Consider the following 25,896-nt stretch of genomic DNA (forward strand, 5'->3'; position numbering starts at 1 on the left):
TGTGAGGAAGGAGGGTGTAGGGTAAAGTAAAAAGTATCAGGCTTTTCTGCCTTCCCGCCATTAGGATAGATGACAGGAACACTGTGGTCCTGAATGCAGGCCTGATGGCAGGTACCTGGAGTCAGGTGTGGCCATATGTAGATGGGATCCACCTGGGCTAAGACCGTGCTTATAGGGGCAGCGTTATAGGGACTCCAGCAAAAGCTGAGAAAGAAGCAGAGAAGCAGAAGCTCAGAGAGAAGCAGAGCCATGAGAAGAGCAGAGAGAACGTGAGAGAAGGCCCGAGAGCCCAGAGTGAAGACTCGCTGGGGGCTGGGAGGCCTGCCAGCCTCCTGCCCCGCCCTGCCCCCCCCACCCCCGCCCCGGTACCCCTGCCTGCCTTGTACCTGGTAAATCCCAATAAAAGCCTGCAAAAGCCACTGAGGGCTCCAGGACTCTTTCCTCCTTTACCCTGTCTGCATGGGATCGTAGAAAACCTGCTCAGTGTCCATTCCTGCCCCTACAGAGGGCTTGTCCACCCTAGACAGGAGAGACATGAGCACTTCACATGATGAAGGAGAGTAGAGGCTGAATACACAGCAAAGAGGAGCTAACTGATGGCACGAAGTCTCAGAAGAGACTGGGGAGGATGCTTTATGGCGCAGGAAATAAGGGAAGAAAACAAAGATGAATGAAGGATTGAGTTAGTTCGTATGGGGGGAGGGTCTAGAGTAAAACTTGAGAGACTTAATACCTAACATTCATTTGCTAAAATGGTAAAGTTACTTGTTGTGTCAGTCAGATTCCACCAGAAGATAAAAACAGTAGGAGCTATATAGAGATGTAAAGAGAACTGATTGCCAGAGCTTGGCTCTGCAGTGTTGGAGGCTGGCCAGGTAGCCTGGAAACCCGCAGGCGGGAGCGGAAGCTGCAGTTCACAGGTGGAATTTCTTTTTCTTTTTCTTTTCTTTTTTTTTTTAAATAGAGGCATGTTTTATTTATTTATTTGTTTGTTTATACATGCACTGGGTACAGTCAGAAGCCTGGGAGGGTGAGAGAATTCACCAGAGCCAGAGCGGGGAGCAGAGCAGGCAGAAGGACCGAAGTACACTGCTGAGGGGAGCAGTGGGCGGCAGGAGAGGTCTGCGCGCCATGTGGGACCCTCCTCCGGTGGCCGGGGAGCAGCCGGGGAACGAACCGGCGCTGCAGAGGCTGCGGGCAGCTTCGCAACCCTGAGCTCAACCGCTGCGCCACCGGGGAGGCCCTGGAATTTCTTTTTCCATAGGGAAAAACGGCCGCTCTGTTCCTTTTGCCCTGTAAATTAATTTATTAAATTATCAAAATTTACACTTTTTATAAATTATTTTTATTTTATTTGCATAGAAGAACTGGGGTGTAGGTCAGAGGTGTAGGGGCTGAGAGGATTCACCAGAGACAGAGTGGGGAGCAGAATGGGCAGATCTACTGAAATCCACTGCTGGGGGAGCCATGGGCGAGTCAGGAGAGGTCTGCTGCTCCATGTAGGTCAGCTCCCTGGCTGGGGATCCAGCTCATGCTGCAGTGGGTGGCCATAGCTTGATAGTGCTGTCTTTAACCCCTGCGCCACCAGGGAGGCCCAGCATCCATTTGTTCTTAAGCCTTTCAACTGATTGGATGAGGCCCAACCAGAGAGTCCAGGTGAAAGGTCCATGCAGGGGGCCGGAATGCTGGAGCCAACCAGGAAGCCCACCTGGGGGGCAGGAATGCGGATACCTGCCTGGAGGATTCAGGCAGTGAGCCTCGCCCCTCCCCCTACGAGTCTCTTCTCAAACAAAGAACCTCTACCTGCCCCACGAACCTTTTCCCACCCTACAAACTTTTCCCGCCGAAGGAGCCCAACTACCCACCTGACCTCTCCTCACCCTATAAAACCCTGCTTCCCCCTAACAACGTGCGCGGCTTCACTGACCCCCACCTTGGGTGCGTGAGGTCCGCCCGGGGCGCAATAAACTTTCCCTCCCTTTGAGAAATGTAGCCTGGCTCTCCTTGTCTTTACCGCTCCGAACCTTTCACCAGGATAATCCCATACTTAAAGTCAACTGACCGCAGATGGTAACCTCAGCGAACCACATCTTCACAACAGCCCCCAACTGAGCCCTCAACTGTGTCTAGCTAAAATGATACATAAACTAACCATTACACCTCCTGAAACCCAGGAGAGCTGGGGTGGCGAATCAGGAAAATGGCTGGATGAGAAGTCAGGGAAAACTATTACTGAGTAGAGCCTCCCTGGTGGTGCAAGGGGTTAAGCACCGCTCTATGAAGCAATCCGAAGCCTCTGCAGCACGAGTTTGAGAGTTTGATCCCGGCCGGCCAGGGAGAAACCCACATGGCACGACAGACCTCTCCTGATTCGCTCACTGCTCCCCTCAGCAGTGTATTTCACTCAGTCTGCCTGTTCTGTTCCCCACTCTGTCTCTGGTGAATGCCCTTACCCCCCACATCTTTGGCCTATACCCCAGCCCTTGTATGCATAAATAAATAAATCTTTAAAAAAACAAAACAACTATTACTGAGTAATGCTGGGAGCCTCAGTATCCAGGGTGAACAGGTGACAGTCTACTACTGCACAGGGATTTCAGAACCCTGAGTTCTAGCTCCACTCAGGCTAAATGACCTCAATTAAAGCTCTTAACCTATCTGGCTTTCAGTGAACATTTTGTAAGTGAGCTTATTTGGGTCAGATGCTCTCGAAGACCTAGCTAGTTCTCACATCCTAAAAATCTAAATTCTAAGAATTTACTGTTACATAAAAATAACTGACCTCTAGACAAAATATATATATTAAAACAAAACAGTTGGTCTCATTGCCTGCTGGGTGACTGTTACCTAGGGATAACTTAGATGTGTGTTTGTGAGTGGTGGGTCCCGGCACGCGGCCTGCCAGGCATGTCTGCTTAGGCTGCAGTCTGAGGCCTCAAGTAGGGAGTGCAGGGGAGCAGGCTTGGAAGAAAGGGCCCAATCCCCTCCCCGCAGCTTAGAGGCCACCCACTGGTCCTCTGATAATAGCCTGGAGTTGAAAAGCCATCTCTATAAAAGAAGATCCCCCCAGACCGGAGGAGGCAACTAAATAAATTTGGTGTTAGATGAGGACTGCCACTCTTTTCACTTTTGCTTTGTAAAACAGTCATTATTTATTTATTTATTTATTTTTTAAGAATTTTTTTTTTTAATAGAGACATGTTTTTATTTATTTGTTTGTTTGTTTGTTTTTGTTTATACACGCATGGGTACAGTCAGAAGCGCGGGAGGGTGAGAGAATTCACCAGAGCCAGAGCAGGGAGCAGGGCAGGCAGAAGGACCGAGGTACACTGCTGAGGGGAGCAGCGGGCGGCAGGAGAGGTCTGCGCGCCATGTGGGACCCTCCTCTGGTGGCCGGGGAGCAGCCGGGGATCGAACCGGCGCCACAGAGGCCGCGGGCAGCTTCGCAACCCAGCGCTCAACCGCTGCGCCACCGGGGAGGCCCAACAGTCATTTTTTAAATTAAAATATTATGTTATACAATCTCCCCCCTTTGATCAGACTCCCAGCTCAACTGACAGATGTGATCAAAGTTTAAAGCATCGGGCCTCCTCCGAGGCACAGCGGTTGAGCACTGGGTTGCGAAGCTGCCTGCAGGCTCTGCAACGCCGGTTTGATCCCTGGCTGCTCTCCAGCCACCAGAGGAGGGTCCCACATGGCACGCAGACCTCTCCTGCCGCCCGCTGCTCCCCTCAGCATTGTACTTCGGTCCTTCTGCCTGCTCTGCTCCCAGCTCTGGCTCTGGTGAATTCTCTCACCTTCCTGCACTTCTGACTGTTCCCAGTGCTTGTATAAATAAATAAATAAATAAATCTTTAAAAAAAAAATTAGAAAAAAAAAAAGACTTAAAAAAAAAAGTTTAAAGCATCAAGTCACTCTTAGCTACTGCTTGCTGGGTGCTGCTGGTGAGGTCTTTTTTGTGATTGGGAGCAGATCTGCTCTAGATAATCATGAATACATAGTGTTGCAACTGCACTAAGATCTATGTAGATGTTTGCATTTAATTAAAATATGAAGTTTGATCTGGCATCTTGGGCTGAAGCAAAAAACAAACTCTCGGTATCTGGTATGTATGTAAATTGTCAATGGTGATTGTCACCTCGTAATATTGTATAATTCAATTGTTTCATATCTACAAAAATTGTTTCTGGAAATATAGGGAGAAAAGGTCTCAACAGATTCCGATTGATGGAACTGTTGAGAGTAAAAACTTTCCTACAAAGGACTGAATAGACCTGGAAATACACCTGACATTACTAAGTGTTCAGATTTTTTTTCCTGTGATTTTTACATATCTGCTGTCTTGTTTTGGCTAATGCCTCCAGATGTTTTTTTTTTTTGGCCTGAACTGATGAACTATTTTTCCTGGAGTAGAGGACTTTTGCTTTCCACAATGGACAAATACCTGGAGAGACTGGTTTTCTTTCACACTGGAACCTGAAAAAATATTCATCTGAGACTGCATCCCAACCTCCATATATTCGATCTTCATCACCATGGAAATGGTGGCAAAAAAGTGAAAGGGGGGAATTGTTAGGGGGAAAAGGATGTCCCAAAGCTAATTCCATATAGGCTTTGTGGACTCCACCCCCACCCCAGGTCAAAGCCAAAGACACTGGGAACTCCAAATCCCATCACCACCAAAGGGAAGGTGGCTGGGACCTGAGGGTGGGGTTCAGCAGCCAGGTGGATAGAAAAGGCAGACACGTGGGCTTTGGGGAGCCCCCATTTTTGGCTCTCTGCCAGCTCCCAGCGTCAGGCCAGCTCTGAGAATGGCTTTGGGTTTCCAGGTCGTCGAATCGGGTAGGACGCATTAAAGACTTTATTTCCCTATTTTCTCCCTGAGTTGTACATTTTCCTTATTTCCTTTTCTCTTGTAAATAAACCTTTTATTAACCTTTTGTGTGTGTCTGTAGTAGAGTATTCATAAGTCCCTTTAAAGCGCGCGGGTGAGGACCCACAGCCAGGAACCCGTTTAATATCGGGGTTGCTCTATAACAGGACCACGGGTGAAGGTGCCTAAGTAACACATGGAGCAAAGCTTTAATGCTCATGCAGCTGTACTGAGTGCGGAATGACAAAGCAAGAAACATTCCAGCTAGTCTCATCAGCCATGTGATGTGAAGGATACATCTGTTAACTGGGCTGTGCACCTCAGAGTGCTCTCCCTGGTGGCTCAGCAGGTTGAATGCAGCTCGGCTGTCTGCAGCCTCTGCAGTGCGGCTTCGATTACGGTCTGCCAGGGAGATACCCACATGGAGCGGCAGACCTCTCCTGTCTCGCCCGCTGCTCCCCTCAGCAGTGTATTTCAGTCAATCTGCCTGTTCTGTTCCCCACTCTGTCTCTGGTGGATCCTCTCACTCTCCCGCCCTTCTGGCCTGTACCCCAGCTCTTGTATAAACAAATCTTTAAAAAAAAAAAAAAAGAGGTCAGCGCAATACGGCTGTCTCCACTCCAGACTCCAGACTGGATGGTCAAGAACCTGAAGAATATGAAGATCCCCGCCATTTGTTCAGAAAAATCCAGTTTCGGGGCAACTTAGTCCTTATTCCTACGCTCGCCTCTTCCGTCCTAAGGTAGTGCAGACTGTATTCCGTTCAGGGGAAGTTTGGGATTAAGCGCCCGTGATCACTCACTGCCTGCTTGACTCGTAACAAAATTCGTAATCTGAGGGCGAGCACTCTATGCTATCGAAAACTGATGCCTAGAAACTCGAAGGCCTAAAAGTGTAAGCAGCCCAAGGCCGGGAGCCTGCCGCTCCCCTCCCGGGCAGCCCAGCAGCCCGCGACGCCGGCGGCGCCTTTTGCTCCGCAGCTGGGGCCCGACGCCCTCCGCTGGGCGGGGCGGGTGTCAAGGCGCGCGCATGCGTCCTCCGCCCGCGGAAACTGTCCCGCGGAGCAATAGCCCAATAGGGGGCTCCTTAGAGGGCGGGATCGCGGCGAGGAAGGACTTCCGGCGCCGAGGGGCCGTGATTGGCGGCGTCTGGGAGCGGGGCGGGGCCCCGGGAAATTCGAACGCGAGAGGCGGGCCCAGGGAGGGAGTGGAGTGGAAGCTGCGGTCCCCGCGCAGCCGAGGCGGCGCGAGATGGCGGCGGCGACTTCAGGTACGCGAGCCCGCCGGGGCGGGCGGGGCGCCGAAGCCTGAAGCCCCGTGTGGCAGCGCGAAGCCTCGGAGTCGCGCCCGGGCTCCGCGCGCTGCCCGGGAGCCCGGAGAGGAGAGAGCGGGGAGCCGGCCGCTCGTCGGCCCACCTTGCCCTTCGCGTCTCCCCGTTTCCTGCTCTCCGCATCCCGAGACGCGGTTTCGCCCCAGTTCCAGCGCTGGTGTTTGGTGTGAGCCCAGCGCCCTTTTCCTCTGTGGGCTTTGTAAATTGGGACCAGGGACCCCATCTTAGGAGGGTACACGGGCAACAGGTGGTTACACTGACCGGAGCAACAAAAAGAAAGGAGGTGCAGGCGCATTTGGGGGGAAGGGCTGTGTGTGCGAGGGGTTGTTTGGGGGCGGGGAGCAGGAGGTGTAGGGGGCCGTCACGGTTCAGAGTGGCGGCACCTGGGGGTGAGTTGACAGCCTGAGCGGCGCTGAGGTCAGGTGAAGGGAAAGAGGGTTCTGTTTTCTTGCGTTGCGGTGCAAGTCAGTGCTGTTTTAGGGCTGGAGGGGCTGGTAGGACACTTATAACCTTATGTTTGTTTATATATGACTCTCCTTGTGGACTGATTCTGGTCAGTGATTGTAGTGAGCAGGTAGAAAAATCCTTTACTGTTTGTCAGCTAGATAAGTAGAATGTCAAGCCCATGTTGCGCCCTTGCTATGTGCCAGGGGCATTGTAAGCAAGCACTTTCTGGTGAGAGGCATTTTATCTCCACATTGTGCTCTGAGGTGGTCACTATTATTGTCCTTGTTTTATGAGTGAGGAAACTGAGGCACAGATGGGCTAAATAACTTGTTCAAAGTTAATAAAATAGTAAAGGTTGGGGTCTGAATTTGCCCTCAGGCAGTATGATTCTAGAGCCTTTGCTCTTAATCGTTATGCCCAATTACATACTATGCCTTCTGAGTACAGAATAGGTCTTGTTACAGTGCTTGAATGAATAGTGTCTCTTCCCTAAGGACATTCAAAGTCTGTTTCATTAGATAATCATATAAACAGATTTATCATGAAATGCAATAAAAGATACATAAAAACTGCTAGAGTATAGAATTTGAAATAAACCCTTGGGTATTCTGGCAGGACTTGAGGTGAAAGAAAGGTGGAGTTAAGAAAGACTCCCATCTTGGGGCTCCCCGGTGGCGCAGTGGTTGAGCGCTGGGTTGTGAAGCTGCCCGCAGTCTCTGCAGCGCTAGGGCGCTGGTTCTATCCCCGGCTGCTCCCCGGCCACCGGAGGAGGGTCCCACATGGCGCGCAGACCTCTCCTGCCACCCGCTGCTCCCCTCAGCAGTGTACTTCGGTCCTTCTGCCTGCTCTGCTCCCCGCTCTGGCTCTGGTGAATTCTCTCACCCTCCCGCGCTTCTGACTGTACCCGGTGCTTGTATAAATAAATAAATCTTTTTAAAAAATTTAAAAAAAAAAAAGAAAGACTCCCATCTTTAGGGTTGGTTCCTGTCATTTATGTTAGAATTTTCCTGGTTGGTGGGCCTCCCTGGTGGCCCAGTGGGTTGAGCACAGCGCTGTGAAGCTGTCCGCAGCCTCTGCATCGCAGGTTCGATTCCTGGCCAGCCAGGGAGATTCCCACATGACGCGCACGGCATACCTCTCCTGTCACAAGCCGTTGCTCCCCTCAGCAGTGCTTTTGGTTTGTCTGCCTGTTCTGCTCCCCATTCTGTTTCTGGTGAATCCTCTCACCCTCCCGCGCTTCTGGCCTGTACCCCAGCTATTGTATGAATAAAAAATAAATCTTAAAAGAATTTTCCTGGTTGGTATCTAGGAGGGAGGCAATAGAGCATTCTTATTAAATGAGGCAGATTTTTTTTTTTTTAAAGATCCATTCATCTATGCATACAAGAGCTGGGGTACAGGCCAGAGATGCAGGGGCTGCTGGGGCTGAGACTATTCACCAGAGACAGAGTGGGGAGCAGAACAGGCAGACTAACTGAAATACACTGCTGAGGGGAGCAGCAGGTGAGTCAGGAGAGGTCTGCAGTGCCATGTGGGTTGCTCCGTGGTCGGCCGGGGACTCAACCCGGCCGGGGACCCAACCCGTGCTGCAGAGGCTGTGGATCGCTTCACAATGCGGCACCCAACCCCTTGTGCCATGAGGGAGTCCCTAAATGAGGCAGATTTTTGAGATGAAAAGATTTAGGTTTAAATTGTATGAGCTGCAGTATGGTATGCTCCCACGTAAAATAGCGAAATACCTTCCTCATAAGACTTTTTTTCTTCAAAATTGTTTTGAAGTTTTATCTTCATTGTGCTTTCTAATGATAAAGATTATTTGTAATCTTTTTTTTCCCCCCCAAATGACTTAGTTATCAGAAACAAACTAAATAGGAAGATTGCAAATAGAGAGGAGTTGCATGTCAGTGCCTTTTGCAAACTGAGCTGGGACATAAAGGGATTGGTGACTGACTCTCAAACTTCTCCTTTCCAAACGGATGCATCCATGATGCTGTTGTTCTTAATGCAAACATTACAACATTACAGAACTGGGTAACAGAAAATAAGCCCACACAATTCCCTCTCAAGAGAAAACCCAATTAGGCGCATGTGTCTATGCAATCATAGGTATGCATTATAAACCCTACGTAAGAAGCAGACACAGAAGAGTCAGGCTGTTTTGACTAGTTTTAAGTAGAAGCAAATGTCGACTCTTTTCAGTCCTCAGAACATGAGGTTCTGGTCCACTATAATTTTGCAATTCAAAATGTGTCCCACCAGCAGTGTTAGCAGCATCATCACCTAGGGTTTGTTAGACATTCAGAATATTACCCCAGGGGCTGAGTCAAATCTGTATTTAACAAGATCCAAGTTATTTGTGTACACTTTATAGTCAACACCCCACTGGACCTACCCTTAGAGGAAGGAACTTAGAGGCCATACATACAGCATGGCCAGGGTAGGAAAAACTTCCCCTGGACCTACCTGGTGACCCAAGGAGTTAAGTCTCAGCTCCATGAAGCTGTCCACAGCCACTGCAGCATGAGTTCGATCCCCAGCCATGTAGCTGACCCACATGGCGCAGCATACCTCTCCTGCCTCGCCCACTGCTCCCCTCAGCAGTGTATGTCAGTCTGCCTGTTCTGTTCCCCCCTCTGTCTCTGGCGAATCCTCTCGCCCCCCGACACCTCTGGCCTATACCCCAGTTCTTGTATGCATAAATGAATGAATGAATGAATAAAACTTCCCCTCAAAAGAGTTGTGGTCCCTGCCTCTCCCAGGGATATCCTCAGGGCCCCAAACTCCAGCCCTTCTTACCTGCTCTTATGTAGATTATGGTGCTCCCTAATCTACCAGTATGCTGGGATTTTGTCTTGCTTTTAGGCTTTGTTTATTTCTTTGAAGAGCAAAAAAGGCGAAATGTAGGCTATGGTACAGATAAGTAATGGCCATATGACTCCAGGCATAAAACACTGAGGTGCTCAGAACAGCTGCTACATCTCTGAACTTCTCCACTGAACCTACCTCTCAGGATTACTGTGAAGATTAAAGTGGGCCTGGCTTATAATCAGTGCTTCATAAGTGTAAATGCGAAATATACAATATGGTTCACAATCTCCAATATGTAAATAATCTCTGTCCTCCAACTCCCCTGAGACGAGGTATTTGATTCATCTTCCATTCGGCTCTCCTTGGCTCACTAACAGGACAGACACAGAGTCCTGCCTCGCCAGTTCTCCAAACCTTCAGCATTCAGCTAAATCGAGTACCTGTACCTCCAAAACTCCTACCCTTACCTCTCAGCAAAGCTCTGAACTTCTGCTTTCGCTGTGCTACCATCATACTTCATGGATAATACTTACCTTCTCTCCTTCAGGAGCTGGTCGCTGTAGACTGAACAAGATAGGAACTGGCCGGCGCCCACCTCCAGCTCGAGTTAGGGTGGCTGTGCGACTGCGGCCATTTGTTGACGGAGCAAGTGATACCCCCTGTGTACGGGGCCTGGATGGCTGTTCTCTAGAAGTTGCCAATTGGAGGAATCACCAGGAGACTCTCAAATACCAGTAAGGTTCAGGCCATCTTTCCTCCCTTCCCTTCCTCTCCTAGGCCTGCTCACCCTTAGCACTTGTCCTCATGATTTCTCAGATTTACCCCCTCAGGATCCTTGCTCCAGCCTTTTTACAGCTTTGTTCTTTGTTCCCCACACCTTCATTTGTTCATTCAGGAAATGTGCACAGCTGCCTACTGTGATGGGTTCTTTGTGAGGAAGACTGGAGGCTGAATCAGACGCGCATTGTTATTCACAATCTTGGGGAGGAAATAGACTCAGAGTGGAGAAGGAGCAAATGAGGGCAAGGGACTCTGGTTAGGGCCTGGGAGAGGTGTGGAGGCCCATAAAGCGGCCAGCCAGCCCAGGCTGCAGCTGGGTAATGTAATAGAAATCACTCAGATTTGGGGCAGAACTTGAAAGGGTAGCTGCTTTAAGATCCCATAAGAGGGACCTCCCTGGTGGCGCAGGGGTTAGGCAATGCACTGTGAAGCAGTCTGCAGCCTCTGCAGTATGAGTTCGATCCCCAGCCGGCCGGGGAGCAGCAGACCTCTCCTGTCTCGCCCATTGCTCCCCTCAGCAGTGTGTTTCAGTCAGTCTGCCTGTTCTGTTCCCTACTCTGTCTCTGGTGAATCCTCTCACCCCCCGCATCTCTGGCCTGTACCCCAGCTCTTGTATGCATAAATAAATCTTTAAAAAAAAAAGATCCCGGGGCCTCCCCGGTGGCGCAGCGGTTGAGCGCTGGGTTGCGAAGCTGCCCGCGGCCTCTGCAGCGCCGGTTCGATCCCCAGCTGCTCCCCGGCCACCGAAGGAGGGTCCCACATGGCGCGCAGACCTCTCCTGCCACCCGCTGCTCCCCTCAGCAGTGTACTTCAGTCCTTCTGCCTGCTCTGCTCCCTGCTCTGGATCTGGTGAATTCTCTCACCCTCCCGTGCTTCTGACTGTACCCAGTGCATGTATAAATAAATAAATAAATAAATAAATAAATAAATAAATAAATAAATAAATCTTTAAAAAAAAAAAAAAAAAAAGATCCCGTAAGAGAGCCTCCCTGGTGGCGCAGGGGTTAAAGTCTCAGTGCTATCAAGCTATCACCAGCCACTATCACCTCCCCAGCCAGGGAGCTGACCCACATGGCACAGCAGACCTCTCCTATCTCTCCCGCTGCTCCCCACTCTCTCTAGCAGTGTATTTCAGTAGATCCACCTATTCTGCTCCCCACTCTGTCTCTGGTGAATCTTCTCACCCCCCTGCACCTCTGACCTAAACCCCAGTTCCTGTATGTATAAATAAATAAAAATAAATCTTTTTTTTTTTTTTTAAATCTGACTAGAAATTTGAAGTTCAGACTCCTGGCCTGTCATGATAGGCCGGAGGTGACAAACTGGCCTGCAGGTCAAACCGTAACTAGGAGTCATTTTATAAATGAAGCTTTTTACACAAGGATGCTTTTTTATATGTCTTCTATGACTGCTTTCTGTGTAGCAGAGTTGAGTTGTTATGAAAGGAAACATATGGCCCACAATGCCTAAAACATTTCCCTATTCATGACAATAAAAGAATAGGATTGTCTTCAGTTGGTTGTATTAATGGGGAAAAATGCTTTAGAAACTTCAGTGAATTTACATGTAGTATCCCTAATAGCACTCTTTGCAACAGGCAACAATGGGAAGTAATCCAAATGGCCATCAGCTGGTAAAATTATAAAAGAAAAGAAAAAGATAAAATATTTCCTATCTGGCTCTTTACAGAAAGTTCTAGGCCCTTGATAATTTGGCTTTGGTTTTTTTCCTTATCCCCCCCAACATATGCCACTCTCTGCTTACAGTAATCTCTGTTGTGGCCTCAGCCACAGTTTCTTCACCAGAGGCCAGTATTGGACAACAGGCATGTTGAATTTGGAGTCATTAGCAACATTCTGTATTTACATCCTTCTGGTGTACACTTGCTACATATGCTGTGATGTGAAAAAGATGGGGAAGCCTGCCTTTTCGCACCATGTCTTGTCTATGTGCTATTTTTGATACTTAAAATATCTTGCTCTCCTCTCCCAAAATCCTCCCTCTAGCAGAATAAGTTACTCTTTCTAGTGCATTCTTATCGTTGTGTCCTGGGTCATAGCAAAGTGTGGGTGTCTGTGTAGCTTATGAAACTGAACTCCTAGAAGCAAGGACATCAGATTCCTCTCTATTCCTGCAGAGAGTGGAGCAGAAAAGGTGTTCAGTAGGTGCTTTTCTGAAGTATTTTTGTGCAAGGAGAGGGGTAGAGATTTTTAAACCCAAAGCCATTATTACCCTGTAAGTCTGGGTAAGAATGGAACCCTCCTTTAACTACCTCCTTTCTCCCGTCTGCAGGTTTGATGCTTTCTATGGGGAGAGGAGCTCTCAGCAGGACATCTATATGGGATCAGTGCAGCCAATACTGAGGCACTTGCTGGAAGGGCAGAATGCCAGTGTGCTTGCCTATGGACCCACAGGGGCAGGTGAGGAAGCGAGGTAGGAAGCTCTGAAAGGGTTAGGGAACAGGGAGGAAAATCTCAAGCTCTGTCTGCTCTTTTCCTAGGGAAGACCCACACAATGCTGGGCAGCCCAGAGCAACCAGGTGTGATTCCCCGGGCTCTCATGGACCTCCTACAGCTCACAAGGGAGGAGGGTGCTGAGGGCCAGCCATGGGCCCTCTCTGTCACTATGTCCTACTTAGAGATCTACCAGGAAAAGGTAAGACCCCCCCACTTTGGCTGGGGAGGGAAAAGACAAAAGGTCGAAATAGACTTAGTTCTAGAAATGAAACTGCTCTAGCAAGGAGGTAAGACCTGAACAGACCATGGTGGGAATAATGGATGGTAGAACTCTGAGGATTTAGCAGAGAAAACAAATGTGATCCCAGAAAATACGTAGCTTGTATCCATCTCTCACCACTCAACAGGTATTAGATCTCTTGGCCCCCACATCAGGAGACTTGGTGATACGAGAAGACTGCCGAGGAAACATCTTGATCCCTGGCCTCACGCAGAAGCCCATCACCAGCTTTGCTGATTTTGAGCAGCACTTCCTGCCAGCCACTAGAAATCGAACTGTAGGAGCCACCCGTCTCAACCAGCGCTCCTCGCGCAGTCACGCTGTGCTCCTGGTTAAGGTGAGGCCCACCGACAGCGAGGACCCAAGAAGCCCCTGGAGCCTGGGTTAAGCCTGGGGCCCTTGCTCTTGCCCCCAGGTGGACCATCGGGAACGTCTGGCCCCATTCCGCCAGCGGGAGGGGAAGCTCTACCTGATTGACTTGGCTGGCTCAGAGGACAACCGGCGCACGGGCAACAAGGGCCTGCGCCTGAAGGAGAGCGGGGCCATCAACACTTCCCTCTTTGTGCTGGGCAAGGTGGTGGATGCGCTGAACCAGGGCCTCCCTCGTGTGCCTTACCGGGATAGCAAACTCACTCGCCTGCTGCAGGTCAGGCCACCCATCTCAGGGCAGAGAGGGGCTGGAGGAGGAGCAGGTGCAGGCTTGTTGGGGAGTTGAGGGATCAACATTCAAGGAATGGGAAGATGGGCACCTGACCCGCCACCCTGCCCAATTCCCATCCCTCAGGACTCTCTGGGTGGCTCAGCTCACAGCATCCTCATTGCCAACATTGCCCCTGAGAGACGTTTCTACCTAGACACAGTCTCTGCACTCAACTTTGCTGCCAGGTCAAAGGAGGTGATCAACCGGCCTTTTACCAACGAGAGCCTACAGCCTCATGGTGAGGACTGAGGTTGGAAAGGCCAGGTCTGGGTGATTGGGGATTTGCTGAATCCACCAAGCATCAGCACAGACACTGACCATTCCATCTTGCCCTAGTCTTGGCACCTGTTAAACTGTCTCAGAAAGAACTACTAGGCCCATTGGAGGCAAAGAGAGCCCGAGGTCCTGAAGATGAGGAGACTGGGAGTCCTGAGCCCCCAGCAGCCCCCTTCTCTGCTTCCCAGAAACTCAGGTAAACTTGGGGGGCTGGAGAGGGCAGGGTGATAACTAAAGGTCCCTGGACATATTCCCTTTCCTGTTGTGTCTGGGCTTAGTACAGAGCAGCAGTGGGTTTAACTTGTCAAATCTTTGAGTGAAGAGAGCTATGACTGTGTTCCTCTCCCATTAGACTCACCCTACTCTTAAATTCACTCAAATGCCAAGATCAGTCTCTTTGATGCTGCTGCCTAAGGAGGCCTCCTACTTGAGTGCCTAGTCCCCTCCCTTATATTTTCTCTCCTGTTTGGGCAGTCAGCAAAACCTCGTATTTTGTGGACTGCTGTTTCAAGGACAAGCACTTTTGCTTGACTCCAGCAGTAATCTGGATCAGGCCTTTCAGGTCCAGAGGATATGTGCAAAGGAGACAAGAGAGGAGGGGAGATGTCTAGCTGAGACCTCTCAGTCCAGCTTCTCCACGATTCCAGGGAGCTGGCTACTGTCCTAACTTTGCCTTGCTTCTACCCTTAAACCAAACAGCCTCTGTAAGCTAAGTCCCTTCTATATCTGGACAGGTTCAGATAGCCCCACCTCGTGACCCGGGATCCACGAATCCTCAGGTGACTTCGGTTTAGTAGTCTGGCCACCTGACCCTCCCTAATTTCAAGGAGCCAGTTGCAGTTAACTTTGCCCTATTTCTACCTATAGCCCAAATGAAATCTCTCTAAGCTGTATTAAATTCTAAAACTACTAAATAGAGGTGATCTGAGGAGGCCAAAGATTAGTACATACTCTAGAGAGGCTATTCGGGAAGAATGGCATTCATAAAGGCGCTTCACTCAGTCTTACCATTCTCAAGCCATTTGTCAGCAGCTCCCTCTCCTATGTGCACAAATCCAGAAACACATGCATTGGTATCACATGTGAACAGATAAGGTCTCTGTGAGATAGCACTCAGAGATGGGGCACATCAGGCCTTGACAGACTCTGACCTCCAGGCGCTAATACTTCAGTAAGGACAGTAAGATGGGAATATCATAGGATGAGGAGCTTCTTATTCATGAGAACCTGGGACAAAAGACTTCTGGTATATACCCATGTTCCGACTAGGCACTTGTACATAAAGAACAAGACAGCTCCTGTCCTTCAGGGGCTAGCTCATGGTGTAGGAAAGAAAATATACAATAAAGCGGGGCATTATGGGAAAGGTGTCATCAAACTTACTTTGAAAGATAATTGAGATCAGATGTGAGGAAGAAAATTCCAGCCAGAAGGAACATATATTAGGCATTATGCTAGATGAACTCAGTCCTCTACTTGAAAAGGCTTTTCCTTCTCCCCACTGGATAAAGCTTGGCATTGAAGGTAGGTCTCTGGTGCCTTTCCAAGTCTGGCCCAAAGTGATGTTGTCTGTGAGGCTTTCCCCACCTACTCCAAATGAACAGGCACGCAGCCCTTGCTCTCATCTTACCATGGTTTCTTATTTTCTGTCATACAGAGTGCCTCCACAGCAGGGCAGTGATGTCTAGATCCCAAATGCTAATTCTTACCTGATCTGGCATCCCTGAGAGGTTACATGGGCAGGCAGTGATTGATGTCCATTTACCTGATGAAGAAACTACATCCAGAGTCTGGAAGACTTGTTAAGGTTACCCAGCAAGTTAACACTAGGGTTCTGGACTACAGCATACACCAAGTGAGGCAGGATAAGGAGAGTCTTAATGCTTGGAGAGGGTGCTAAGAGAAGAGGTAGGTGGGAACTAACTTCTTTACTCAGTCCTCTACAGAAGCTAAGCAGTATGGATCCGGCTATGCTGGAGCGCCTCATGAGTTTGGACCGTCTGCTAGGCTCCCAGGGGAACCAGGGAACCCCTCTGCTGAGCACCCCCAAGCGCGAACGGATGGTACTCATTAAGACAATGGTGGAGAAAGATTTAGAGATTCAGGTGAGTGTTGGAGAGCTGGAGCACTAGGATTCCTACTGGCCTTGAGAAACAATGCCAGCACCTTTAGGTAGGACACTCAAGACTGAACTAGCATCTAGTTTTCACCCAACACTGGAATCCCTCATTTCTCCAACTTCTGCTTGAATGTCCTCAACATGGCTATACTTTGAAAAATAATTTAGATGTGAGGAGTTGAAAAAATTTTTCAGGTAAGAGGAACAAATGTTAGACATTGCCACTTCCTAAATCCTAGTTCAAAATGAGTTTCAACTTTCTGCTAGAACAGTCTTTCCGTCAGTGTTTCTCAAAGAGGCTGGGAAACGGATCACTAGAAAGCTCTTAATTATTTGGGTTACAGTTCTCTCCAGATAGATTCTCCCATTGTCCTGCACAATTTTTCCTCATCCACTGTCCTTCAAGCTGCCTTGAATTTAGTCCTGGGTCATATCTTTTCTTGATCCTTTCCAACAGAGGCTTAAGATGAAGCAAAAAGAACTCGAAGCCAAGGTGCTGGCCCAGGAGGCTGCAGACCCAAAGGAAAAAGAGAATTGCTCTCCCACAATGCTCCAGCCCCTTGCCCGCCGCATAGTCACAGTGGCTAAACCTCTCAAAAAGGCTGTAGTGATGCCCCTACAACTGAGTGAGTTTGACTTTAGGGGCCAGGAGGGTCCAAATAGAGGCCTTAGAAGGGAGGCGGTGTTAGAAGCAGCTGTCTACAAGTCATTCATAGTCTACCATATGCCAGCCCCACGTGTGTGGAGGGGAGACAGGGAGGGAGGAAGTAGGTGGGGGTTCTGAAGCAGAATGGAATGCTTGGCTCTCAGGCATTTTGTACAATGGGGTAATGGGGTAGACTGGCAAGACAAACTGAGATTACTTAATTTTAAATATGGGTATAAAAAAGGGCATTGGTATGAAAAAGGAAACACAAAATAGGTTAACTCAGGGTGGAGGGGAACTAGGCAATCAAAAATGGGAGAATCAAGTGAATACCAGGGAGGCCTATGGCTTGAATAATTGTAGTTCATTATTCTTGCTTCAGTTCAGGAGCAGGCAGCATCCCCAAATGCGGAGATCCACATCCTGAAGAAGAGAGGTCGGAAAAGAAAGGTGAGAGTAGCTGGAGGCTTAGGCTACATTTGAGGCTAAGGACAGAGGTAGTGATTCTAGTTGGAACAGCACTGGCTGTGGAGTTACCTGTCTGGACAATTAGGAGTAACTTGTAACCCAAGTTGCTTACCCTGTGAATGCAGAGATACCACACAGTGAATTTAGGATGAAATGTAGTAATATGAATGTATCTAGCAGTTTGGGTGCCATCACTTGTTGGAAGGCTGGAAGAACTTCCTAAAAACTTGATATGACATAGAAGAGGAGGGGGCAATTTATATCAAGTACCTTCTCATGTGGTCTCCTAGTGTTATAGGACAGGGAGAGGGGCAGCCCAAACCCCGCAAACCTGCCTATTCTACATGGGTTCTGCCATCCACCGCATCAACACAAAACATAGGAGACTTTAATGGGAAGGAACTTTAATAAAACTGGGAAACAATACAGGTAAGGCAAAGAGTCTAGTTTCTAAATGAAGCATCCAGAGTTACCCGTCCCCTCGTGGGTAAAAGTCCATCCAAATGGGATTGGCCCAGAACAAGGCCCCAAAGCCTGCTACAAGTCTAAAGCATCTTCCAGTGGGGACCCACAGAAAAGGGTCACAAACAACTGGACAAGCCCGGAAGGAAAAGAGCAAAATCAACATCAAGATAAAAGCTGCCATTGTCACCTCCCCACGGGTCTCACCCACATCTGTGTCACCTAGTCCACAACCAAAAGACAAGCGCAGTTTCTTCACGTGTCTCTAGGCTCCATGCGCCTCCTCCAGGTCTCCTTGCTCCATCCTGCTTCCTTCCTCAGTCTCTTCTGCAGCTTCTCCTCTTCCTGCTCAGCTCCACCCTCCCTTGGGTGGGGCAGGGAACCTCCCCCTTTCCTGGGGACCACCGTTACACTAGGGGTGAAGGAAAGCTTTTTTTAATATAAATTTGAAAGCAGATTTAAGTGCATACTAGTGCTTTACAATCATTAACTCATTTGTGCTAAACAGCAATAGCTCAAATAGAGATTACCACTCTTTCACAAACCCAAAAAAAGTGAATAGAGGGAAGGGTTTTCGGAGAGACAATACATGGTGGTGAGTGCACCACGGTAGCAATACTGATGGAGGTATCCAAATATTGCATCAATTAAAAGTAAATAAATTTTTTAAAAGATAAGTAAATGGTTTGATATTTAAAAAAAAAAAAAAAAAAGCGACGGGCCAGGGAGGGAGAGAGCTGCCTTTAGAGTCCCATCCTTGGTAGAAAAGTCCAAAGCAGTTTGCTGCCACAGGCTGAACTGCCAACTCTGCTGTTTCTGTCACACCTCCCCCTGCCTCATAGCTGGAGTCCCTGGATGCCTCAGAGCCAGAAGAGAAGACTGAGGATTGCTGGGAGCTGCAGACCAGTCCGGAACTACTGGCCCATGGGCGTAAAAAAATATTAGATCTGCTGAACGAAGGCTCAGCCCGGGATCTGTGCAACCTGCAGCGCATTGGCCAAAAGAAGGCCCAACTCATCGTGGGCTGGAGGGAGCTCCACGGCCCCTTCAGCCAGGTAATGATTCAGGGTTAAAGAACCCAAGAATGGGGTTGGGGACCCTGGCACCCATTAGGCCCCTTCCCCATCGGTGCTGTCCTGCTAGGTGGAGGATCTGGAACGCGTGGAAGGCATATCCATATCCGGGAAACGGATGGAGTCGTTCCTGAAGGTGAGCACACAGCTCTGCCCCCTCCTCTTCCCCGCCCCTGTCCTGCCCCAGCCCTTACACTGCTGACCCTTTTCCTGTGTTGCAGGCGAACATCCTGGGTCTAGCCGCTGCCCAGCGCTGGGGCCCCGCCTGACTGCCGCATCTCATCTTACTCCGCCTTAAATGTTTTTTTTTTCTTTTAAATCCTTGTATAACTGCGTGTTATAAATACAGATTTATATTCCGGTGCTTCAGCCTGATTCTTGGGGCGGTGGGGGCGGGGCTGGGGTTTAACTATCTGGGATGGGCCAAAAGCTCGGCCGGCTCACTCTTTTGGGCGCCATCTTTGGGGAAAGGCGAAAGAGCGCAAGATTGTAAATAAACCGCTGGAGTGGGGAGGAGGAGAGAACGGACGGTGGCTGAAAGGAAGCAAAAAGCTAACGCGAAAGCCCGCGGACAACGACCGTTAGGCGGGCGCGCGCTTAGTTTGGCCCCGCCCCGTCCGTACCCCCGACGCGCGCTCCCCTATTCTCCCGCTCAGCTACGACAGCGGTTTTGTGCGCGTGCGCGCGAAATAACGGCCGCTGGCGGAGGGAGGAGGGGGGTGGATTCTGAAGGGGGGGAGAGAGAAGCCGCCCTGTCTCCCGCGCGCCCACCACCTGCGCCATCGTCAGCCAATCAGAGGCCGTCTCAGGGGTCTCGCGCTTGGGGCGACTCCGGCTGCTGGGTGGCTCCCCCGTCCCTCCTCCCGCCAGAGTCCCTCTCATACCTCCCCCCTCCCGCTGGCCTCGCGCGCGCTCGCGCTCGCGCCCGCTCCAGCCTCCAGTGTGTCCTCGCGCCCCCCGCCCGCCCTCCCCGCGCGCAGTGTGCTCCGCTCCCCCCACCCTCCTCCTCCTCCCCCCTCCCGCCCGCCCCGCGCGCCTCCTCCCCGGGTTCCCCCTCCCCCACCGCCGCCTCCTCCTCCTCCCGCCCCAGGGTGAGCGCGAGCCACCTCCCTCCCTCCCTCCGCCATGGATCCCAGCAACTGGAGCAGCTTCATCTTCCAGGTAACAACCCCCTCCCCCCGCCCCCACCCCCCCTTCCCACACCCCCTCCCGCCCGCCCTCCCTCCCGTCCCACCCCCCCTCCGCGCGCCCGGTGCGCGCGCAGCTGTCCCCCTCCCTCCCTCGCGCCCTCCCCCGCCCTCCCCGAGGCGCCGGCTGGGCGCGCGCGCGGCGGGGGCCGAGGCTGCTCCCTCGCTCCCCCCACCCCGCCCCGCCAGGCTCCAACCGCCGCCGCCGCCGCCGCCGCCGCCACCGCCGCCGCCGCCCGGGCCCCCGCCCCCGGCCCCGTGGGGCCTCCCGCCCCACCCAGGGGGCGTCGCCGCCGCCGCCGCCGCCGCCGCGCTCCGCGGCTCGCAAGGCGCCCTCCTTCCCTCCCTCCCGCCGGCCGGGGTGCGCGGGCGGCGGGGCGGCCCGCGGGCCATGCGTGCGGCGCGGCCCTGCGCGGCCGGCCGGGGGCGGCGCCCCGAGCCCGGGCCCCGCGCGGCCCGCGCCCCCGGCCCCCGCTGAGCCCTGGGGGCCCCGCCGTGGCCGAGGCCATGTTCCCCGTGTTCCCTTGCACGCTGCTGGCCCCCCCCTTCCCCGTGCTGGGCCTGGACTCCCGGGGGGTGGGCGGCCTCATGAACTCCTTCCCGCCACCTCAGGGTCACGCCCAGAACCCCCTGCAGGTCGGGGCTGAGCTCCAGTCCCGCTTCTTTGCGTCCCAGGGCTGCGCCCAGAGTCCATTCCAGGTGAGTAGGGGCCGGCCGGGCTGGGCCGGGCAGGCGCCGACCCGCGGCCGCGGCCCACACGGCGCCTTGTCTCCGCAGGCCGCGCCGGCGCCCCCGCCCGCACCCCAGGCCCCGGCGGCCGAGCCCCTCCAGGTGGACTTGCTCCCGGTGCTCGCCGCCGCCCAGGAGTCGGCCGCGGCTGCGGCCGCCGCCGCCGCTGCCGCCGCCGCCGCCGCCGTTGCTGCCGCACCCCCGGCCCCGGCCGCCGCCTCCACAGTGGACACAGCGGCTCTGAAGCAGCCCCCGGCGCCCCCGCCGCCGCCCCCGCCGGTGTCGGCGCCCGCGGCCGAGGCCGCGCCCCCTGTCTCTGCCGCCAGCATCGCCGCGGCGGCCACCGCCGTCGTAGCCCCGACCTCGACGGTCGCGGTGGCCCCGGTCGCCTCTGCCTTGGAGAAGAAGACAAAGAGCAAGGGGCCCTACATCTGCGCCCTGTGCGCCAAGGAGTTCAAGAACGGCTACAACCTCCGGCGGCACGAGGCCATCCACACGGGCGCCAAGGCCGGCCGGGTCCCCTCGGGTGCTATGAAGATGCCCACCATGGTGCCCCTGAGCCTCCTGAGCGTGCCTCAGCTGAGCGGAGCCGGCGGGGGAGGGGGAGAAGCGGGCGCTGGTGGCGGGGCGGCCGCAGTGGCCGCCGGCGGCGTGGTGACCACCACGGCCTCCGGAAAGCGCATCCGGAAGAACCACGCCTGCGAGATGTGCGGCAAGGCCTTCCGCGACGTCTACCACCTGAACCGGCACAAGCTGTCGCACTCGGACGAGAAGCCCTACCAGTGCCCGGTGTGCCAGCAGCGCTTCAAGCGCAAGGACCGCATGAGCTACCACGTGCGCTCACATGACGGCGCTGTGCACAAGCCCTACAACTGCTCCCACTGTGGCAAGAGCTTCTCCCGGTGTGCACGGGGCTCGGCCGCCCGCTCGGCGGGTGGGGAGGGAGGGAGGGACGCTCAGGAGGTGGCCTGGCCTTGGCTGGTGGGGAGGGAGGTGGCTGCTGAGGATGGGGAACGGAGCCACTCCCAGGGAGGAGGGAGGAGAACCTCTCCTGGTTTCTAGGGAGCAGGGGGTGGTACTTAGCGGAGGAGGTGGGTCCTTGGGTTGGGAGGAGGACTCGGAGCCCGCTGGGCTTGAGGGGAGGGATTTCCTGCCTAACTGGGATTCTTAAGTCCCTGGCTTGGGCGAAAAGACTGGGAGGGCCCATGTAGCTAGTTAGACAGACTTGGGGGCACCCCCACACCCCAGGCCCCTAACCCCAACCCCAACGTATCCCCAGGCCGGATCACCTCAACAGTCACGTCAGACAAGTGCACTCAACAGAACGGCCCTTCAAATGTGAGGTAGGAAGCTCGCCGCCTCCTGTCCGGGTTTTCATGATTTTGATCCTCATTGTAGCTGTCTGAGTTCAGCCTCTCAGACCCCCTTTTTCTCTTTCTTCTTTTTGCTTTTTCACTCCATTTTCTCATCCCTTCTTCAAGGCCTCATCATCTCACTCCCATTTCCTACAGATCAAAGATCCCCAAGGCTCTGATTCCTTTAACCTCTTGCCCCCCTCTCCCCACTCCCCGAAGCTTTAACTCTCCTGACACCCCCCACGCCCCTCCCCCCTCCCCAGAAATGTGAGGCAGCTTTTGCTACGAAGGACCGACTGCGGGCGCACACAGTACGACACGAGGAGAAAGTGCCATGTCATGTGTGTGGCAAGATGCTGAGCTCAGCTTATATCTCGGACCACATGAAGGTGCACAGCCAGGGCCCTCACCATGTCTGTGAGCTCTGCAACAAAGGTACATGCCAAGGGATGCCGGGAGGTCCAGGGATAAAGGGTGGGGACAAAGCTAGTGGCCCTTCCAGATGTGGGTTAAAGGTGTAGCCAAGAATTGGTGGCATCTGGAGCTCTTTGGGAAGCAAATGGAGCAGCATAGGGACGACAGCACCATTAACTTCTAAGAAAGTGGTCATGACTGGAGAAGATCTGCTAGTCAACGTCGGGTGTGCTTGGGGAAAATGGGTGGGACACGAGGGCTTGGGGGAAGGAGTGGTCAAAAGAGCCAGTTCCCAAGGGTGGGAAGGCAAGGTTTCAGCTCTGCAGCCGCAGCTTCTCATCTTTGGTTCCTGGGGCAAGTGGAGTACATGGGCCGGGGGTATAACAGGCACATTCCTTAAACACTCATTTCTTCACCGAGTAACTGGGCTGAGACTGTGTGGGGCACTGGAGGGAGGGGACACAGCCGTCTCTGCTGAGGGTCACCCTAGGTATCAGTGTTCTGTCCCATGGGTGAGATTTCCCCCGCTGCCATGGAGGATGGGCTCTGAGGTACACCGAGGCCAAGAAGCCAACACCACTCACCTGGGCCCTAAGGTCAGGGAATGGGCTTTGCCCCACTAACCCCAATGGAGTAGTTGGCCCCAGGCTACCAAGGATCTGGCGGGAGGAGGACAGGGCCAAATGAGGAGGGCATCCCCAGCCTAGGAGAACAACCCCGTCTCTGGGGTCTCCACCTGGCTGACCCCCATCCCCCCCCAATCCACCCCCCCCCCCCATAGGCTTCACCACGGCAGCATACCTGCGCATCCACGCGGTGAAGGACCATGGGCTCCAGGCCCCGCGGGCTGACCGCATCCTGTGCAAGCTGTGCAGCGTGCACTGCAAGACCCCTGCCCAGCTGGCCGGCCACATGCAGACCCATCTGGGGGGGGCCGCCCCCCCTGTCCCAGGAGACGCCCCCCAGCCACAGCCCACCTGCTGAGGGGGACCCGCACCCACCAGGCAAGGCGTGGGGCATGGCTGGGGGGGGTTGGATGGGGTGTGGGGGACGAAGGGGCTCAAAGGGCCCACTAGGGGATCTCAGGCAGGCCAGGGATGTCCATTTATCACTGAAGTTAGGGAGACTTCTGGGGACAGGGAGGGCCCTACAGGAGAACTGGGTAAGGATGCAGGCTAAAGCCTCTGGGGACCAAATAGGAAGTGAGCAACGGCTGTGTCCCAGGGGAGGGATTCTGGAAAGAGTATGGAGCCAGGGGTAAGGCTCTTGCCATTTAGATCTTGCTGTGATCTGATATCTCACTGTGCAGGTACTGGTGAGGTGTGTCCCATGGCAGCGGCGGCGGCGGCAGCAGCGGCGGCGGCAGCGGCAGCAGCAGCAGTGGCAGCGCCTCCCACAGCTGTGGGCTCCCTCTCTGGGGCTGAGGGGGTGCCCGTGAGCTCTCAGCCACTTCCCTCCCAGCCCTGGTGAGCTCCAAGTTGGTGGAGGGCAGAGGGGAGAATGGAGGAACGCCCTTGGTTGCATCTCCTCTTCCCTTCTCTGTCCCACCAACTCCTCACTACTTGCCCCACCAACCAAGGAGCCTCCAGAAGGAAAGGAGGAAGAAATGTTTTCTTAGGGGAATTCGCTAGGTTTTAAAATTTTGTTTCTCCTGCTCCTCTCTTCTTCCCATCAGACCTGACCCCACATACACCTGTCCCGTTGGTTGTGTTATGCCCCCTGGACAGTGGGCAGGGGTGGCAGAGGACAGGAGCGGCCACTGCCCTCCCCCCCCCTCTCCTCTCTGTAATCCTCTGCCCTGCCCTTCTGGGGATTGTGAGCCTTTTCCCTTGATGGTCCTTCTTGCTCTCCTCCCAGTTCCCTCCTACTGTCTGCTGCCCCTCCCTGGGGAGTTGGTGCTTTTTTTTATTTTTATTTTTTTCAGGGGGAGGGAGGAGAGGAAGGAGGGGAAGGTGAAGATTCTGTCCCAGAGAGGGGAGAACACAAGACTTGAGAAGGGGCAGACGCAGGGAAAGCAAAGGTTGTACCTTCGTGAGATGAGGTGGTTTGGGGTCAGGCCCCAAACATCCTCCTACTTGAGACTGTCAGGGGAAAGGACAAGGGGAGCAAAAGAAGGAGCCATTAGGGCCAGAGGCAGGACAAGAGATGGAATCTTACGGGGCCAGGGTAAATGGGGGGGGATCCAGGGATAGAGGTGCTTCCTGGGAGTGGGGGGAATGCAGCCGCAGTGTCTCCCCCTTTCCCTCTTCCACCCCAGCTCCAGCCCTGGCCTTTTCTTTTCATCCCTCTTCCCCACGACAGAAGCCGTGGCCCTGGCCATGTCATCGTGTTCCTGTGTCCCCTGCATGTTCCCCAACCTTCACCCCCTCCTTTTGCGCGGACCCCATTACAATAAATTTTAAATAAAAACCTGTCTGGCTGCAGATTGAATGCTGTCACCAAAGCCCGGTTTCCACATCCAAGAGGTTTCTTCTTGGGCCTGGTGTCAGTACCAGCCTTGCCGTGTGGCTCTGGGCTGAGGCTCCTCCCTCCCCTGAGGTAGCCTCTGTGAGGCAGCTCCAGTGCGGGGTGGGGCCAAGGCACTGGACTGTGGAGAGCAAGTTCAGGGCTCCCAGGTCCCTGGGGGATGCCCAATCTGGACAGACCCAGAATAGCCGCTGGAGGTTTGAAGTGGCAACCCCTACCGATTCCTGCTGCTCAGACCCCAGCCAAATACCTGCACGCCCGCAAGACCCCGAGAGGTGGCGCAAGATGTGGCTGCGGGGAGGCTGGGAATTCTGAGGCCGGAGCTGGAAGCCGTGAGGCTGCGAAGAAAGACTGCACTTCTCCCTGCTTGCCTTCATTCTGGGCAGCGTCCAGCCTGCCTCTGCTGGGGCTCCTCTGGCCCAGCCCCTTCCCGCTGTTCCATGCTGCCCCCGCAACCTCTCCCGGCCTCTTGGAACTCCTCTCCCAGTCCCTGCTCTGGCTCTTACAGGGACTCGAGCCTTCCAATACCCATTCCTGCTGCTGCTTTCTTGGAGGGTTGGGGGGATTTGTGGCGGGACTTCCTGTTCTGCAGACTCCCTGCTCTTGAAACCCCACCCGACCCCACCTCTGCAGGCTCGCCAAGTCTTGTCCCATCTCCCTTCCGCTGTGTCTGCTCGCAGGGGTTCCTCCACCTCCAGCGTTCCCGCCTGTCTGCCCGCAGACCCCTCTCCGCTTCCCCCAAACCCTTGGTTCCGCCAGGACCCCCGGTGACCGTTGGCGGGAGGGGCCCAGGACTTGGGAAGGGGCGACCCGGGAGGCGCGCGTGGGAAAGGGTAGGGAGGGGGCGCGAGTGGCCCCCAGCCGGTTGCCCAGGTAACGGCGGGCCTGGCACGCGTGCCTCCCCAGGGCCGGCCGGGAGGGGCGGGAGGCGTGCGAGGGGCGGGGGCGGCGGCGCTCGGAGGCCTGTGCGCGTAGGGGAGGGGACCGGAGAGGAGGGAGAGGAGGGGACGAGCCGCGGGGAGGGGAGA

At 53.6% G+C, this 25,896-nt stretch overlaps 3 protein-coding genes and 1 long non-coding RNA gene across 6 annotated transcripts; 2 read left to right on the plus strand and 2 right to left on the minus strand.

Moving 5' to 3' along the window:
- The first annotated feature begins 5,902 nt into the window (after positions 1-5,902).
- Positions 5,903-19,091, plus strand: KIF22 (kinesin family member 22). The gene is made up of 15 exons (XM_037508069.2): positions 5,903-6,019; positions 6,061-6,142; positions 10,005-10,191; positions 12,530-12,657; positions 12,738-12,892; positions 13,101-13,310; positions 13,389-13,619; positions 13,758-13,911; positions 14,010-14,145; positions 15,886-16,054; positions 16,526-16,694; positions 17,097-17,164; positions 18,487-18,699; positions 18,788-18,853; positions 18,939-19,091. The coding sequence occupies exons 1-15, from the start codon at positions 5,903-5,905 to the stop codon at positions 18,984-18,986; spliced, it is 2,133 nt and encodes a 710-aa protein (XP_037363966.1). The 3' UTR covers positions 18,987-19,091.
- A 717-nt stretch (positions 19,092-19,808) lies between these two features.
- Positions 19,809-24,815, plus strand: MAZ (MYC associated zinc finger protein). Of its 3 annotated transcripts, none has more exons than XM_037507260.2 (6): positions 19,809-19,878; positions 20,517-20,603; positions 20,682-21,535; positions 21,913-21,976; positions 22,252-22,423; positions 23,712-24,815. In XM_037507260.2, the coding sequence occupies exons 1-6, from the start codon at positions 19,843-19,845 to the stop codon at positions 23,870-23,872; spliced, it is 1,374 nt and encodes a 457-aa protein (XP_037363157.1). In that variant the 5' UTR covers positions 19,809-19,842; the 3' UTR covers positions 23,873-24,815. The 3 variants fall into 3 exon arrangements, with proteins under 3 accessions (XP_037363157.1, XP_037363156.1, XP_037363155.1); XM_037507258.2 differs by lacking the exon at positions 19,809-19,878 and adding an exon at positions 23,184-23,406 and having other exon boundaries at positions 20,373-20,603; positions 23,712-23,741; XM_037507259.2 differs by lacking the exon at positions 19,809-19,878 and having other exon boundaries at positions 20,239-20,603.
- On the minus strand, positions 21,924-23,380 carry LOC119241750 (uncharacterized). The gene is made up of 3 exons (XR_005124367.1): positions 23,204-23,380; positions 22,987-23,061; positions 21,924-22,138 (listed from the first exon to the last, which is right to left on the minus strand). It is a non-coding gene; the product is annotated as an uncharacterized LOC119241750 (long non-coding RNA).
- On the minus strand, positions 23,785-25,694 carry LOC119241749 (uncharacterized). Its single transcript, XM_037507261.2, has 2 exons — positions 25,119-25,694; positions 23,785-25,037 (listed from the first exon to the last, which is right to left on the minus strand). Exons 1-2 carry the CDS (start codon positions 25,520-25,522, stop codon positions 24,524-24,526), a joined length of 918 nt encoding a protein of 305 aa, XP_037363158.1. The 5' UTR covers positions 25,523-25,694; the 3' UTR covers positions 23,785-24,523.
- Positions 25,695-25,896: the final 202 nt, after the last annotated feature.

The sequence above is a fragment of the Talpa occidentalis genome, unplaced genomic scaffold, assembly GCF_014898055.3.
Source record: "Talpa occidentalis isolate TD23 unplaced genomic scaffold, MPIMG_talOcc4v2.1 talOcc4.12, whole genome shotgun sequence".
In the NCBI taxonomy this organism is placed as follows: domain Eukaryota; kingdom Metazoa; phylum Chordata; class Mammalia; order Eulipotyphla; family Talpidae; genus Talpa; species Talpa occidentalis.